General features: G+C 37.3%; 1 protein-coding gene across 1 annotated transcript in view; it reads left to right on the forward strand.

Annotated features, from left to right (window-relative positions):
• The window catches only part of GIPC2 (GIPC PDZ domain containing family member 2), an 83,917-nt gene extending 69,246 nt beyond the window's left edge, over positions 1–14,671 (forward strand). The window contains exons 5-6 of the mRNA XM_012787336.3: positions 2,553–2,634; positions 14,148–14,671. Coding sequence (XP_012642790.1) covers positions 2,553–2,634; positions 14,148–14,293 — 228 coding nt within the window. The 3' untranslated portion in view covers positions 14,294–14,671. The remainder of the gene's footprint in view (positions 1–2,552; positions 2,635–14,147) is intronic.
• The last annotated feature ends 2,345 nt before the right edge of the window (positions 14,672–17,016 follow it).

Below are 17,016 nucleotides of genomic sequence, written 5' to 3' on the forward strand. Positions count from 1 at the left end.
CCTCTAAAGGGAGAGAGGCATGAAAAGAAGCTCTTACAGGCCAGCGGGACAGGGTTAATGAAAGTATGTACAGGATATACACTGTCACGAAGAAGGGACTCATCAACTGTTATCTGTGATAGGGAAAGAAAGGAAGTCAGGGAGAGTTTCCTTCTAGAAGAAATGAGTGAGTGGGTTCAAAATGAGAAGAAGAAGAGTATTCTAGGCATGAAACAATGATGGGCTTGAGGGCCTTGTAAGCCTCCCATGAGATTGGGGAATCGGGTACTGGGAGTATCTGGTTGGGGGTGATAAGGCTGAAGGTTTAGGCTGGGGTTAGGAGGTGAAGGGCCTGGGCATCATGAGAGAGCCATTTAGGAATTGCAAGGAGAGCAACACAGTCAATTTTGTGTTGTAGAAAAATCCCTTGGTTCTAGGGGATTGGTTGTGGAGCAGGATGGATTTGAGAACCTGAAGACTGCAGGCAGGGAGACAAATTAAGAAACCTCTGCAAACCAGAAAAGGTGAGGACGCAACCCAGGCAAACAGAACGTGGGTAGAGAAGAGGTATACATCAAGAGCTAATCAATAGCTAATAGGAGCTATTCAAATGGTGAAATATTGGTGGCCATTGTGTATAAGGATACTGACACCTGTGACCATCACTTATAATATGACTGGATAGATACAAAGGTTAATACCTAGATTACTTTGCATAGCCGGTTGCTTTACACAGACAATTCAAAATACACTGTAATGAAGGCAAGAGCAATATGTCGTCTCTGTTATTGTTTTTAAGGCTTAGTTCTTGTAAATAAAAATGTGAGAAAATTGTACTAATATCTTCAAGGAAATAAATTTTCATTTGCTATAAAATGCCTGATTTTAGGCCGGGCGCGGTGGCTCACGCCTGTAATCCTAGCTCTCTGGGAGGCTGAGGCGGGTGGATTGCTCGAGGTCGGGAGTTCGAAACCAGCCTGAGCAAGAGCGAGACCCCGTCTCTACTATAAATAGAAAGAAACTAATTGGCCAACTAATATATATAAAAAAATTAGCCGGGCATGGTGGCTCATGCCTGTAGTCCCAGCTACTTGGGAGGATGAGACAGAAGGATTGCTTGAGCCCAGGAGTTTGAGGTTGCTGTGAGCTAGGCTGACGCCATGGCACTCACTCTAGCCTAGGCAACAAAGCGAGACTATGTCTCAAAAAAAAAAAAAAAAAAAAAAAAAAAAAATGCCTGATTTTAATACATTTTGAGACTACAAAGCAACATATAGTTATAACAATATTAAAAGTAATGTGAAATTCTTACAATCTAACTAATCACGAATTCTATATTTGCACCTAGAGTTGAGTATTTAACATCTTTGGGCAATTCCTTTTTTTAGCTATGAAACCATTTAAAACCAAGTTTTGAAATCAACTGAACTTAGAATCAGAATGTATCCAATAGTAAACCCAAAATTTAAAAGAATATTAAGACTTATACAATCATGTTTCTTTTTATGAAACTTTTAATGATAGTTTTAGGAAGAGCAAAAATGTTTTGGTACCATTGATGCCTAACACAAAAAGTATTTTAAAAATGCTATTTCAGGTCAGGTGTGGCGGCTCAAACCTGCAATCTCAGCACTTAGAGAGACCAAGGCAGGAGGGTCTTTTGAGGCCAGGAGTTTGAGACTAGCCTGGGCAACATAGCATGACTCCATCTCTACCCCACCAAATAAATAAATAAATAAATAAACAAAAAATAAATAATTTCATTATTATCTCATTTTTATAAAATTTCCCTTTTTAAGGGTATTTTTGTAATGTATACAACATATCAATATGGTAATACATGTATATAATTTATAAGTGGTACAATAAAATTAACTAACACAAATCATAAGGATATATGTTCAGAAATGTTTTACTATTAGGGTGAGCCATCAAAAGTTTGGAGATGCTGGCCTGCACAATAGAGACCAAAATCCTCATGGCAAAGGACCCCTTCCGACCTAGTCATGTTTGTCACTGTGTTCTCCAGTCACATGGGACTTCTTGCAGTCCCTCTGACTTGATGTCATCTTCTCTCAGACTCTGTTACATCAGGTAGACTTTGCCTATCTATTGCCTTCTGCTTGACGTGCCCTCCCCTGCTTATCTCCTGTTCATCTTGCAGTTGTTAAGTCACCTTCTTTTGGAAATCTTCCATGACTATTAGAGAAATAAAGTTGCTTCCTCCCTTGTGATGCTTCTGTACCTTTTTTATGCTTTAAAAATTGTTATACAATTATTTATTTTCACATCTCTCCTCATTTCTAGATTGTTAGCTACTTAAGAACTGTGTTCCTGGCTTTTCTGTTTTGAATCTGTAACACTTAATGCTGACACTAAATATAAGTATTTGCTGTATTGATTTGTATTTAGTTACAGAGCACATTGTAGAAGATCTATTTCCATTAAAATTAGCTGAAGTATACAACTATGACCTGGCTGCACATCAGATTTCTCCTTATATATGCCCCACAAATCATGAAATTTCAATATAAATGTAATGTATTATGTTATTTCTCTCTTCTTTGATACAGCCTTCTGAAACCAAAGCAAAGGCAATTGAAAAGATTGATGATCTTCTTGAATTGTACATGGGAATTCGAGATATTGATTTAGGTAAGATTATACTATTTTAAAAAGTCTTATATCTCTTACTTTGATGGAACTTAATGCTTACTTATGACTTGTTTGCACTTATAGCCAATTATACTTTTCAAGATAAAAAGTATTTGTGGAGTGATGAATGATGAATATAAAGATAATAAAGAATAATGAAAAAAAGTCCTGATCCTTATCACTTACTAGGTATGAGGTCTTAGGGCCAGGTCAACACTTAAAAATTTTGGTTAGTTCTTAGTCTATAAACTGTGACTAATAATATCTTTTCCAGTCATGTTTTATGGATTTAAAAAATATATTTGAAAATAATTTTATAAATGATACATATGAAAAGCATAATTATTTGATACAATCAAATTTATACTGATTAAATTGTATATTTATTATGATATTAAAACTGCGCACCATTAAATAGAGCTACTGAAATCCCATAAAACAATGAATCAGAAATATGAAGAAGACACATTTGGCATATGACTAATATGGGCATTTGAGCAATTAAATTTCTGTGTATTTTTTATGTCATTATTAAGATGTCAGGGTCTTGGTTTATTAGTGAATACTCTATTGGTTACAAATGACAAAAACTAAAATCAAAATGAAACAAAAAAACCCTATCTCCAACAAGTTTAAGGAAAAAAGGAGAAATTTATTGGTTCTTATAACTGAAAAGTACTGAGATAGATCTTGGCATCAAGAAGCTAGATCCAGAGTTCTCATGCTGTTATCAGGATGTGATTTCTCTTCTCTCAATTCTGGTTTCATTTTAGGCCCTCATGGTATCCCTCCCTGGTCCCTTCAGGCCCTCCCTCATAGAGCCAGAATGACTGCCATGGCTCCACCCTCTACATCCTCTTGGCATCAAGGACAATGGGAAAGAGGGAGGACCTCTCTTAAGAGAGATGACTTGAGCCATTCAAACAAAATGCCCAAGATTGTCTCTGATTTTTCTGGTTGGCTGAAGTGACCCACTGATGTCAGGAGAGGGTTAGGTCTGGGTCAAATGCCCTACCTCTGGGGCTCAGAGTAAGCCTGAAATACAAGGGTCAAGAGGATGAAAGGCCTGGCATTTCCTGTGTAGAAGCAAGATATCCCTTCCCTTAAGAAGGGAAAGTGGGATGCTTGGTGGGGAAAAGAGTAAATGTATACCCCAGCGGAGGAGTTTGTACCTGTAAGCATTTGTGGGTGTGTGTTTGAATCAGGTACTTAATACATTTTTTAAAGTCAAGGACTTGACTGTTTTGTTTACCTGCTACCAGTTGGAGTAGCTGAAGCTCATTCATCCTTCTCTTTTCTTTTTTCTTTCTTTCCTTTTTTTTTAGACACAGGCCTCAGCTATGATATCCTTCTCTTTTCTATTTCCACTCATCTTCCATTTTCCTTTTGGAATTGTCAAAAGACAAGATTTAAAACCAATTTAGCTTAAAGATCTTAAATTGCTTTTATTTGCAATTCTAGAATCAGGCAACAGCCTGTTCTATAAAATAGAATGGGTGTTCTGATGAGCTGAGCAGAGGAGTTTGGCTTTATAGACAGAAAACTGCTGAAAAAAGCAGAAACAGAGCAAGAAGCAGATTGGCCATTTTAAGGTTGCTTTCCTTATAAAGGTTAAAGCAGAGGGGACTTGCTTATGCCAGCTAAAACTGGCCTGTTTGGGGATTTGGCTATGATATCTCCCTTTCCTGATTTCTTAGATCAGATAAACAATTTAGTTGTGGCTTGGTGAATGGAACTTCAGCATGAGTAGTTCCATTTTGGTTTCGTCTGTTGGGCCTAGTGCAGGAGTCCAAACCAATGGCCTCCTATAAATTTTATTTGACAAAATCTGTTTATTTTTTCTTGCCTGCTTGAAATTTAGAATTTTTATACTGAATGTACAGATGATGTCTGTAACTGAAAAACATTGGTACTCTGTTTCTTCCTCCTTGAAGAAAAATAAAAAATTTGCATGTAACAAATTTGTGCTCTAAGCAGACAAGATGTTAAAGCTGAAAACCAGTGTCTTACAATTTTTCTTCTCAGTTCTTTTGCATTTGGAAAAATATCAGGATGTGCATATGTGAGATGGGCCTGTGACGGATGTGCAAATGCATGTGCAAATGAGGGTATATGGGATTTAGGAATGGTAGTACCCTTTAACTCTACTTAACGAGGTAGTATTACTGGCAGAATAATATAATGCATTTCTATTCAGTCGAGAAGTTTTCAAATAGCATAACTGTATGACTATTAGAAGATTCAGGAACTAACATATCAATTGCTAGATTTTTTTTTTTTCCAAGTAAAAAGTATTTTACTCAATATTTTCCTGGAAGCAGTAGCCATGCAATCAGAGTAAACAGCACCAGGACCAAAAAGATATAAACTTTGAAAAAATAAACCAAAAATTAATGATATTTTCATCTGATACAATTACCCTGGAACAACATTAGGCTCAACTGTAAAAATCATAAGAAAGCTCAGAAAGTGTAGTAGACACACAGATAATATAGAATAATTAGTGGCCCTAAAGAGTTAGACATTCTGTCCTTATAATATCACAAATGTAGTAAAATTGATACATTTCATAAATACAAATTTATCAATATATTTGCAATTTGTAAGTAAAGATAATTTTTCCCTGAGCTTCATTTAAAAGAAGGTAAGAAAATATATCATGATTCCTAGTGGCAAGATAGAATATAACAAAGTTTTAATGCATTCCCATGAACTCTGTGAAAATAGTGGAATTCTGATCCAAACAATTGCTGGATTTTGAGCTCAAATTCAGGCGAACCACAACTTTGAAACATGGGAACTTAAAACACTTCTCAGCTTCAGAACTTATGTTTGAATACAGGCCTTATAGTTACTTAAGTATAAATTGAGAATAGTTAATAGTTAAATAAATTAGTTTGCCCTTTTGTTATTAAAATATATAAGTATACAGGGTAGAGTGTTGGACAATAGTACAAATAATTATAAATGAATTAAGAAACAATTTTTTTTCTTTCTTTTTTTTTTGGGGTAGAGTCTCACTCTGTTGCCCTGACTAGAGTGCAGTGGCATCGTCATAGCTCACTGCACCCTAAAACTCCTGGGCTCAAGTGATTCTCCTGCCTCAGCCTCCTGAGTAGCTGGGACTATAAGCATGCGCCACCACACCCAGCTAATTTTTGTATTTTTCCTTTGTATTCTTTGTGTTTTTTCTATCTTTAGTTCAGACAGATTCTTGCTCTTGCTCAGGCTGATCCAGAACTCCTGGCTTCAAGTGATCTTCCCACCTTGGCTTCCCAGAGTGCTGAGATTATAGGCATGAGCCACTGGATCCAGCCAATAATTTTTTAAAAATCAGTTTTCTTTTACTCTGAGAAACTCAGGGCACTAAACACTCCTCACAATTTCCTTGTAAATTAACCACCAATTCCTTTGTAAGGTTAATTAATCATCTGTAGCAAATTCCTTCAATTGGCATGAAAAGTTGTTATTATTACACATGATTAGCAATGTGATTAGTCGCCTAGGGAGGTAAAATGTAAGGAAAATAATTATTTGAAGAATGTTAACCACTGGTAAATTGGGAATTTCTTTCATTATTCAGATCTGATTAGCATGAAATATAAATCACAAATGTGGCACTTATTTAACATACAAATAAATACATTTACTTGTATGTATTCCTAGTATTTCTTAGCTTTCAGAAATGTTAATTCTTAATATGAATTACGTGGATATCACATTATTCTGGACTTGTTAATATAAACATATATTTAAAAAATTATAGGCTGGGTGTTGTGGTTCATGCCTGGATTCCTAGCTAGCACTCTGGGAGGCCGAGGCAGGAGGACTGCTTAAACTCAGGAGTTTGAGACTAGCCTGAGCAAGAGTGAGACCCCATCTCTACTAAAAATAGAAAAATTAGCTGGGAGTGGTGGCATGCATCTGTAGTCCCAGCTACTGTAGACCCACTTACTTGGGAGGCTGAGGCAGGAGGATCACTCCAGCTGAGGAGTTTCAGGTTACAGTGAGCTATGGTGCTCTAGAGCAAGACTCTGTCTCAAAAAAAAAAAAAAAATTATAAAAAGTGATATGACAATAAATGATTTAAAACATTATCCTCAAAAAGGATTATGAGACATTTATTATTATTAAAAAATAAACAATAAAAATTAATTGCTCACAGTTCTGTGGGCTGGGAAGTTCAAGATCAAGGTGCCAGTATTCAGTGTGTGGTGAGGGTCCTCTTACTGTGTCCTTCCTTGGCAGAAGGCAGAAGAGCAAAATGGGAATGATTCTATTCCCTTAAGTTTTTTTATTTAATTATTTTTCAGTTTTGTATATATATATATATATATTTTTAAATTTTTTTATTTGTATGAATTTAAGGTTCACAAGTGTAGTTTCATTACATGGATATATTGCATAGTGGTGAAATCTGGGCTTTTAGTGTAGTCATTATCCAAATAGTGTATATTGTGCCCATTAAGTAATTCCTCATCCCTCGCCCATCTGCTACCCTCCTGAGTCTCCAATGTTATTATTCCATTTTCTATGTCCATGTGTTCACATTGTTTAGCTCCCAGTTATCAGTGAGAATGTGTAGTATTTGGCTTTCTGCTTCTAGTTTTATATATATATATATATATATATATATATACACACACACACATATATATATATATATATATATATATATTTTTTGAGACAGAGTCTCGCTTTGTTGCTCAAGCTAGAGTGAGTGCTATGGCATCAGCCTAGCTCACAGCAACCTTAGACTCCTGGGCTCAAGCAATCCTCCTGCCTCAGCCTCCTGAGTAGCTAGGACTACAGGCATGTGCCACCATGACCGGCTAATTTTTTCTATATATATTAGTTGGCCAATTAATTTCTTTCTATTGATAGTAGAGACGGGGTCTCCCTCTTGCTCAGGCTGGTTTCAAACTCCTGACCTCGAGCAATCCGCCCGCCTTGGCCTCCCAGAGTGCTAGGATTATAGGCGTGAGCCACCACGCCCAGCCTCTGTTTCTAGTTATTTCACTTAAGATAATGGCCCCCAAGTTTTGTCCATTTCATTCTTTTTTTGTGTCTGAGTAGCATTCAATGGTGTATGTGTGTTTGTGACATTTTCTTTTTCCAGTCATCCATTGATGGACACTTAGGTTGATTCCATGTCTTTACTTTTGTGAATAGTGCTGTGATAAACATTCCAGTGCAGGTATCTTTTTGATATAAAAATTTCTTTTCCTTTGGATAGATACCCAGTAGTGGGGCTGCTGGATCTAATGGTAGTTCTATTTTTAGATCTTTGAGGAATCTCCATAGTGTTTTCCACAGAAGTTGTACTAATTTCTATACCCACCAACAGTGTATAAGTGTTCCCTTTTCTCCACATCCTTGCCAACATTTGTTATTTTTTGACTTTTTAATAATAGCCATTCTGACTGTTAAGATGGCTGTGTAAGGTGGTGTAAGATGGTATCTCATTGTGCTTTTAATTTGCCTTTCTCTGATGGTTAGTGATGTTGAGCATTTTTTCATATGCTTGCTGGTCATTTGTATGTCTTTTTTTTGAAAAATGTCTGTTTATGTCCTTTGCCCACTTTTCAATAGGATTATTTATTTATTTATTATTTTTTTTTATTTTTTTTTTGAGACACAGTCTCGCTTGTTGCCCAGGCTAGAGTGAGTGCCGTGGCGTCAGCCTAGCTCACAGCAACCTCAAACTCCTGGGCTCAAGCAATCCTTCTGCCTCAGCCTCCCGAGTAGCTGGGACTACAGGCATGCGCCACCATGCCCGGCTAATTTTACATATATATATTAGTTGGCCAATTAATTTCTTTCTATTTATAGTAGAGACGGGGTCTTGCTCTTGCTCAGGCTGGTTTCGAACTCCTGACCTCGAGCAATCCGCCCGCCTCGGCCTCCCAGAGTGCTAGGATTACAGGCTTGAGCCACCGCGCCCGGCCTATTTATTTATTTTGAGTTATTTGAGTTCCTTATAGATTCTGGATATTAGTCCTTTGCATAGTTTGCAAATATTTTCTCCCATTCTGTAAGCTGTCTCTTCACTCTATTATTTCTTTTGCTGTTCAGATGCTTTTTAGTTATGTCTTGTTTGTCTATTTCTGTTTTTTTTTTTTTGAGACAGAGTCTCACTTTGTTGCCCAGGCTAGAGTGAGTGCCGTGGCATCAGCCTAGCTCACAGCAACCTCAAACTCCTGGGCTAAAGCAATCCTCCTGCCTCAGCCTCCCGAGTAGCTGGGACTACAGGCATGCGCCACCATGCCTGGCTAATTTTTTCTATATATATCAGTTGGCCAATTAATTTTTTTCTATTTATGGTAGAGACAGGGTCTCACTCTTGGTCAGGCTGGTTTCGAACTCCTGACCTCGAGCAATCTGCCCGCCTTGGCCTCCTGAGTAGCTGGGACTACAGGCGTGCACCACCATGCCCAGCGAACTTTTTTCTATATAGTTTTAGTTGGCCAATTAATTTGTGTTTATTTTTAGTAGAGACAGGGTCTCGCTCTTGCTCAGGCTGGTTTCGACCTCCTGACCTTGAGCGATCCTCCCACCTCGGCCTCCCAGAGAGCTAGGAGTACAGGCATGAGCCACCGCACCCGGCCAAGTCTTTGCCTAGGTCAATGTCCAGAAGAATTTTTCTAGATTGTCTTCTAGAATTTTTATAGTTTTAGATATTTAAGTCCCCCCCACCCCTTTTTTCACTGTCACCTAGGCTGGAGAGCAGTGGTGTGATCATAGCTCACTGTAATCTTGAATTCCTGGGCTCAAGCGATCTTCCTGCCTTAGCCTCCTGAGTAGCTGGGACTGTAGGCATGCACCACTACACCTGGCTAATTTTTAAATTTTTTATTAGAGATGGGATCTTGCTATGTGGCCCAGGTTGGTCTCAAACTTCTGTCCTCAAGCCATCCTCCTGTCTCAGCCTCCAAAGTGCTCATTACAGGTGTGAGCCACAGAGCCTGGCCACATTTAAGTCTTTTTTTAAAATTTTTATTTATTTATTTATTTTTTTTTATAGACCAGGGAAGAACCGAGACATTTAAGTCTTTAGTCCATTTTTAGTTAATTTTTGTATATAGTCAGAGATAGGGGTCCAGTTTCATTTGTTTCCCAGCACCATTTATTGAATAGAGTGTCCTTTGCCCAGTATGTTTTTGTTGAAGATCAATTAGCTATAGGTTGGTGGCTTTATTTCTGGGTTTTCTGTTCTGTTCCATTGATCTATACGTCTATTTTTATACCAGCACCATGCTATTTTGGCCACTCTTGCTTTGTAGTATAATTTGAAGTCTGGTAATGTGATGCTTCCAGCTTTGTCGTTTTCACATAGGATTGCTTTGGCTGTTGGGCTGTTTTTTTGGTTCCATATGAACTTTAGAATTGCTTTTTCTAATTCTGTGAAAAATGATGTTGATATTTTGATAGGAATTGCATTGAATTAGTAGATTACTTTGGACAGTATGGTCATTTTAACAATATTGATTCTTCTAATCCATGAGCATGGGATGTTTTTCTATGTTTTGTTTATGTCATCTACAATTTCTTTCATCAATGCTTAGTAGTTTTCTTTGTTTCATTCTTAATAAAATTAGGATTTCTAATTTATTAAGAGATCCAGAGATGTGTGGAAAAGAAATCTAAATGATAGTTCCCAGTCATTTTTCCCATAAAGTCTTTTATGACTGCTGAAAAAGTATACACTAATGGTGTTTTAACAGGGATAATTACATTTCTTCCTAGGATCACTTTCTTTTTTTTCAACAAATTAAAAAAAATGAACACTATCCAAGTCATCCTTCTCAGATAAAGCCAATGAAATTCTGGAAATAGATTTTCATTAGAGATTGTATTCTAAATTGGCTGTGATTTTTGCAGTTTGACTTATGTGACTTGTTGGAAATGGGTTGATATTATTATTTATGAAAAGTCTTAGTGAAGATAAGGGCTGAAGACCCTCCATAAAATGAGGTCCAGTTACAGATTTCATGATTAAATTAACAATGGGGATGATTAATATTTATCTAAATGCTGTTATTTGCCGTTTTATAGATTTGAAAAGTGAGTTTCAGAGAAGTTTGGTAATTTGCCCAAAGTTTACCTAACAAGTTAAGAGCTAAGATTTAATTCCGGGACTTTGATACCAAAATTTTTAACCATGTAGTAATATTTTATATCTAAAAGTTCTGCTTAAATATTTAAAAACTTAATGGAAACTATACGTTGATCTACATCACCAAAATAGATTTGTCATTAAAATAATGTAAAAATAGTTCAGTGGACCGGTCATGGTGGCTCGTGCCTGTAATCCTAGCACTCTGGGAGGCCAAGGCGGGCGGATCGCTCAAGGTCAGGAGTTCGAAACCAGCCTGAGCAAGAGCGAGACTCCGTCTCTACTATAAATAGAAAGAAATTAATTGGCCAACTAATATATATAGAAAAAATTAGCCGGGCATGGTGGCACATGCCTGTAGTCCCAGCTACTTGGGAGGCTGAGGCAGCAGGATTGCTTGAGCCCAGGAGTTTGAGGTTGCTGTGAGCTAGGCTGACACCATGGCACTCACTCTAGCCTGGGCAACAAAGCGAGACTCTCTCTCTCAAAAAAAAAAAAAGTTCAGTGGTAGTAATGAAAAATTGCCACTAGAGGTCAGAACTTAGCTACTATATGGGGTATAAAATTCTCTTTTAGTGGAATATTTTTGCCAGATTGTAGTCAGATATTAAATATTATTGCAGCTCTATTATAGTCAATGGATAAAACTCATTTTAATATCTGTCTATGTTAATATGCTATAATTTTCTAAAAAGTACTTCATTTTGCTAAAGTTTCTTTGGCTTTTCTCTTAAATCAGAGATTAATGTTTTATCAAAAAGTATAAAATTATACCATTAATTTTCCTGTAAGGACATTTAAAAGCTATGTTTATATTTAATGCATTAGCAAAAATTTATAACATGTTCAAGTGCATGCTTTATTCTTAATTTCTTTTTGAGTCTTAATTTCCATGTCTTTAAAAGGGGCATAATATTAACAACCTTATAAGGTTGCCACGACATCAAATTAAATAATACATTCCTGTCACGTCACAAATAATAAATGTGGCTATTATCATTCTTAGTAATGATCACTAGCAATTATTACTAGTAATAACGGCTGCGATAGTGGAGATAGAACACGTAGAAGTATGGAAGTCTGACCAGCTTTGGGATTGTATTGAGTTTGGGGGTTTTCTTCACTTTTCTCCTATGCCAGAATGAGTGAGCTTGTATATTTTGGACTGTAAGGTTAGAGTATGAGAATTTTGAAGAGCATTTTTCTTATCTTGTGACTAGGAACCAAAACCAGAGATTGCAAGTTATAGTTCCCTGTTCTTTACTTGATTTTCATGAACTTGATGTTCATGAAAGGGTGTAAGTCAGGGTTTTTTCCCCCAGTATCTTCCTCAATTTTGGTTTGTCTAATTTTTTTCCCATAATTACATTCAAGTTTTCACACTTCTTTGTCAGGAATATCATAAATGTGGTGTTGTCTTTTTTTCATTACATCTTATCAGGAGGCACAGGTTTTTGATTTGTTCTCTTATTTATGTTCACTTTGATGACTTAGGTGGTGTTAGGTTTCTGTATTGTAAAGTTATTTTCCTTAATAAGTATTTTGTGGGGAGATGTTTTGAAACTATGTAAATAAACTGTTCCTCATGAATCAGTTTCTTTAGTTCTTTCTTTTATCTATCTGTAATCAATCAATTAATCATCTATTTCATTATGGAGTCATGGTTTCCTATTTTATTCAGTGGAGTTATAATCTGTTACTGTTCCTACTTATTTTGATGCTAAAGTTATCCCTGATTTTGTCAGTGGGAGCTCTTGCACTCTGACTTCTGTGTCCTTTTCACATGTTCCTATCATTTTTTAAACAATACTTTCTTTCTGGTACAAGATGCTCTCGGTTCATATTGCACTTTGCCTGCTCTAGCCTTGGAATCAACCACTTCTCCAAGAAACTCTCATTCTTTTTAATGGGGAATGATATTTAAGAACCAAATTTTGAGTGCCTTGTATTCTCATTACTCTTGAGGTGTCATGCTTCCAGGACTGAGAAATGTGTGTGTGTGTATTCATGCATTTATATTTTTAGAATCTCTCAATTGAATATATATATATATAATATACATATATATATATATTTCCTCTGATATCTGGCATTACAATTCTTTAGGAATAATTCTTGTTTTTTCCCTTTCCTTATTTATCCTTCTCTAGCAGTGACAAACTTGATTCCCATTGTTCTTGATATATAGACTCCTGTGATGAATTTCCATGTATGTAACCAATCTCTCATTGCTGGGACTGCTGTCCTTCCTTCCTGCCCCCATATCCTCCTCACCACGTCTGTACTGTCCTGTCCTACTCAAGATGGAAGCCCTCCTGACCTTACTAGAACTTTGGTCCCTGTACCTGGTCACTCCACCCGCACCCCGCTTCTGCTCTGATCATGGGGCCCTTTTGTGGGCCACGGGCCACATCTCTCCTTTCTTCCTAGCCTTGTGTTAGTACTGAACCACTGGGAAGAGAAACAGCTCTTATCTACTCTGAAGAGCCCTACTGGATTTAGCTGAAAGACCAGATCTTGTGCTCATTAAGGGAAATCGTATGAACTTTGATTAGTTCATTCTTAACCTGGGAGGAAAGAGAGGCTGGAGTATTTCTCTTGGGATTTGGTGTTTCCCTTTCACCTGGAAGTTCTTCACCCAAATCCCAAGTCACATTCATATTGTCTCTTTCTGGTTGTTGGTGCTTATAGGGGGCTGAGCAAAAACCAGCTGAACCTCATGGGCTCCCAGCCACCTCGGGGCAAGTCCCATGGGAATGTGTACTCCTGAAGATGCTGGTTCCCAGACGTAGAATATGGGGCTAGGCAGCTTACTAGAAAAACAGAACAAGGGCACCACTTTCACTTTCTGTCCTAAACAGGAGAGGAGCTCAGAAAAGATACCTTGATTCCATGGGTGGATGTATGTCTTCCTCTCCTTCTCCCTAGCTTTATTGCTCTCTTGTAAGCTGCCATCCTTTGTCTTCTTTTTTTTTCCTTTGGGGAGGGAGGACTAGACTCCATCATAGTTGGGAATGGGAGGAGGAAGCAGAGAGAACTAGTGACTATAGGGAGATGAGGGAAGTACTCTAAGTTTCCTGCCAGTGTTAGCCACAGGGTTTTCTCTCAGGAGATCTTGTTTTACCCACAGGAATGCCTGAGGTCCCCAAATGATGGGCCTCAAGGTTGGGTAGAGGGCAGGGGTGGCAGCTGCAAACCTGAGTGCAGGGGACAGATTGTTGAAAAATACCTCTACTACCTTGATATGTGAGAGGGATATCTTACTGTTTTCATTTGCACTAGAAATATATGATACATATGCATATGAATTTTAGAAAGTAATTTTCTTATTGCCGTTTTTTCAGTCCCTTGTTGCTATCTCCATTTATTATTAATTTTTTAAAATTATTTTTGACAGCTACCACAATGTTTGAAGCTGGAAAGGACAAAAGTAATCCAGATGAATTTTCTATGGCACTCAACGAAACTCTTGGAGAATTTGCGTTCCCAGATGAATTTGTCTTTGATCTTTGGGGAGCCATTGGTGATGCCAGACGAGGATGATTATGATGTGGGTGATCCGCCTCTGAAGAAATGAGCCATTGTTCTTGTTTAAAAAAAGCCCCCTAAGATCTGCTTCTGGACACTGCACGAACTCTGGTTTAATTGTATGTGTATGGAATACATTCTTTAAAATATAATTTTGATTTCTGGGTATTTTTAAATGCAATTGCTTCTGTAGTATTCTTGAAATAAATTACCTAAAATATGATCACTTTTAATATTCCTTCAAAAGTTTTAAAAAAGTTTTAAGAAGTATTTCTAGAGAGATGATTTTGCTCCTCATTAACTCCCATGCTTGTTTCCCACATATGAGTAGTTGATTGCAATAGCTCTGTAGTTCTTTTGCAAAATCTCAATGTAATGAAAATTAGAATTGGAGTATGATTTACTTCATAGCATCTTCATTTTGTTATCCTGGTTTGAACAGGACATGTTCAGGAAATGAAATGTGAATTATGCCTCCCACAGGTCTAGAAGCATTGTTTGGTTTTTTTTTTGACCCACTGAGTAAGGGAAGGAAGATTCTTATGGCCTGTTGATCTCTAAGGCCCACGTTCCTGCTTTGTAAAATGAGGATTGAATGATTTTTCTTTCCTTCTTTGTAATTGCTTTTAAAACTTGTGGTTGGAATCCACGGTGCTGTGTGTGCGTGGTTGCATGTGCGCAAGAAGGGTGAAGAAGAGGCAGGTAGGGTAGAGCCACTTGCATTTTTGTTTTGGTACTTAAAACATTATTTTTTTTCACTCATAGCTACTTTCGTGTTACCTTTTGTAAGCACTCCAGGGAACGTCTTATGTCCTTTATAGAATTTATCTTTTGAAAGGTATTTACTCAAAATAACTATGTTTGAGAAAAAAATCTTTTTGGGTTAAACAGCAGCCCTTTTCTGCCCCTAATCTTTAGAGGAGATACTATCAGAAATAGATTTCCTCCAAGTGGAAATAAAGGAGGATGGGAGAATTGAGAAAATATATTAGCCTATTATTTTAGAGTTCTAGCACATTCCCTCTAAACCTTACATGCTTGAGAAAATTGAGGGTAAATGACTGTCTTATCATTCTTATTTGACATTTTACAGAGGTAAGAGAAATGGAAATGAATGGTTTCAACATAGATCATTTAATAAGGCAGAGCGTGGTGTGACCAAGCATTCTTCTCAAGTGTTAGATGAAAAACGTTGTGTGCTGCCATGGTAATCAGAAATAAGCACCTGTGAGGGACATAGTTTAGGAAATCAGAAGTAGTTCCCTTTTCTTGTTGGGTTATTGCTTAGATAACTCTGTTGTTTTTTGGGGAAAACTTTACTGTTACTGCTATCCACTCCCCTTTCACAAGTCTAATGCTGTGAAACTGATATTCTTTGTCTGATTAATTTGAAACCTGTACAGGAGCTGTTTCAGTCATTAATGCGTAACAAAGATTGTCCCATTGCTCCTGCTCATCACTTGAAAATAGAACCCCCTCAGGTTGTGATTTGTTGGTGCTTGTTTAGTGGATTTCTTTTTGAGGTTCCAAAATATTTCTTCTTTTTTTTTTTGACAGTGTCTCGCTTCTTGCCCAGGCTAGAGTGAGTGCTGTGGTGTCAGCCTAGCTCACAGCAACCTCAAACTCCTGGGTTCAAGCAGTCCTCCTGCCTCAGCCTCCCGAGTAGCTGGGACTACAGGCATGTGCCACCATGCCCAGCTAATTTATATATATATATATATGTATATATATATATATATATATATATTAGTTGGCCAATTAATTTCTTTCTGTTTATAGTAGAGACAGGGTCTCCCTCTTGCTCAGGCTGGTTTCGAACTCCTGACCTCGAGCAATCTGCCCGCTTTGGCCTCCCAGAGTGCTAGGATTACAGGCGTGAGCCACCGTGCCCAGCCAAAATATTTATTCTTAATACCACTTCTCTTGGAAAGACATAGAAAAAGAACCTATATATTTAGGGATAGGAAAGTTATCGGCTGACTTAGGAGGCCCATGGAAACAGTTTGAACAGCAAAAAAATAAATAAATTTTTTGGCACTAGATACTAGATTTAAAGTGAGTCGTTACTTATTATTGATGGATGTCAGTTTCTTCTTCCTTTTTTGGGCTTGCATAAAGGCTGAACTAAATCATGTGCTGATTCCCTGTGATTTATGGAATGTCATATTCACAATGATGTTTCTAGAATTTTCTGTATAAGGTGCCAATATCCATGCATAACTGTAACTATTCTTGTCTGTCAGCATTCAGTGGACCACTGTCATTACTAAGGGCTTCAGCTGGGCCCAACTGCTTTATATACAACCTGTAATAGGTTTTCCTTTGAAATGTTTTTCTCTTTCACTTTTATTGCTAAACTAATAATAAGGTCAGTTTCTTTATGCCATTTTGCTCCCATACCTGAAAATGCCATCTATTTGTGAACTTTGTGCCTTTTTGTAACTCTCAGTGCACAAAAATGGTCTGTTTTTAGTGTAGTCACATAATCTTTAAGTGTGGGGTACTCTTTTGCTGCTATGAGACACACCATTTTTTTAAACATTCCATTTTATTGGCACTGTCAGACGATTTCAGGACTGTGTTGTTTTCCCTTGTTTTTTTTTTTTTTTTTCCAGTGGAGGATGATTAATTTATTTGTTCTTGATTTTCTTCCATTGAAAACAGCATCTTCTTTCAGTGACCACTAATAAGAGCACACACAATGTGTTTTTTTTAGATTGTGGCAGGAAATGCAGATA

The sequence above is a fragment of the Microcebus murinus genome, chromosome 2, assembly GCF_040939455.1.
Source record: "Microcebus murinus isolate Inina chromosome 2, M.murinus_Inina_mat1.0, whole genome shotgun sequence".
NCBI lineage: Eukaryota > Metazoa > Chordata > Mammalia > Primates > Cheirogaleidae > Microcebus > Microcebus murinus.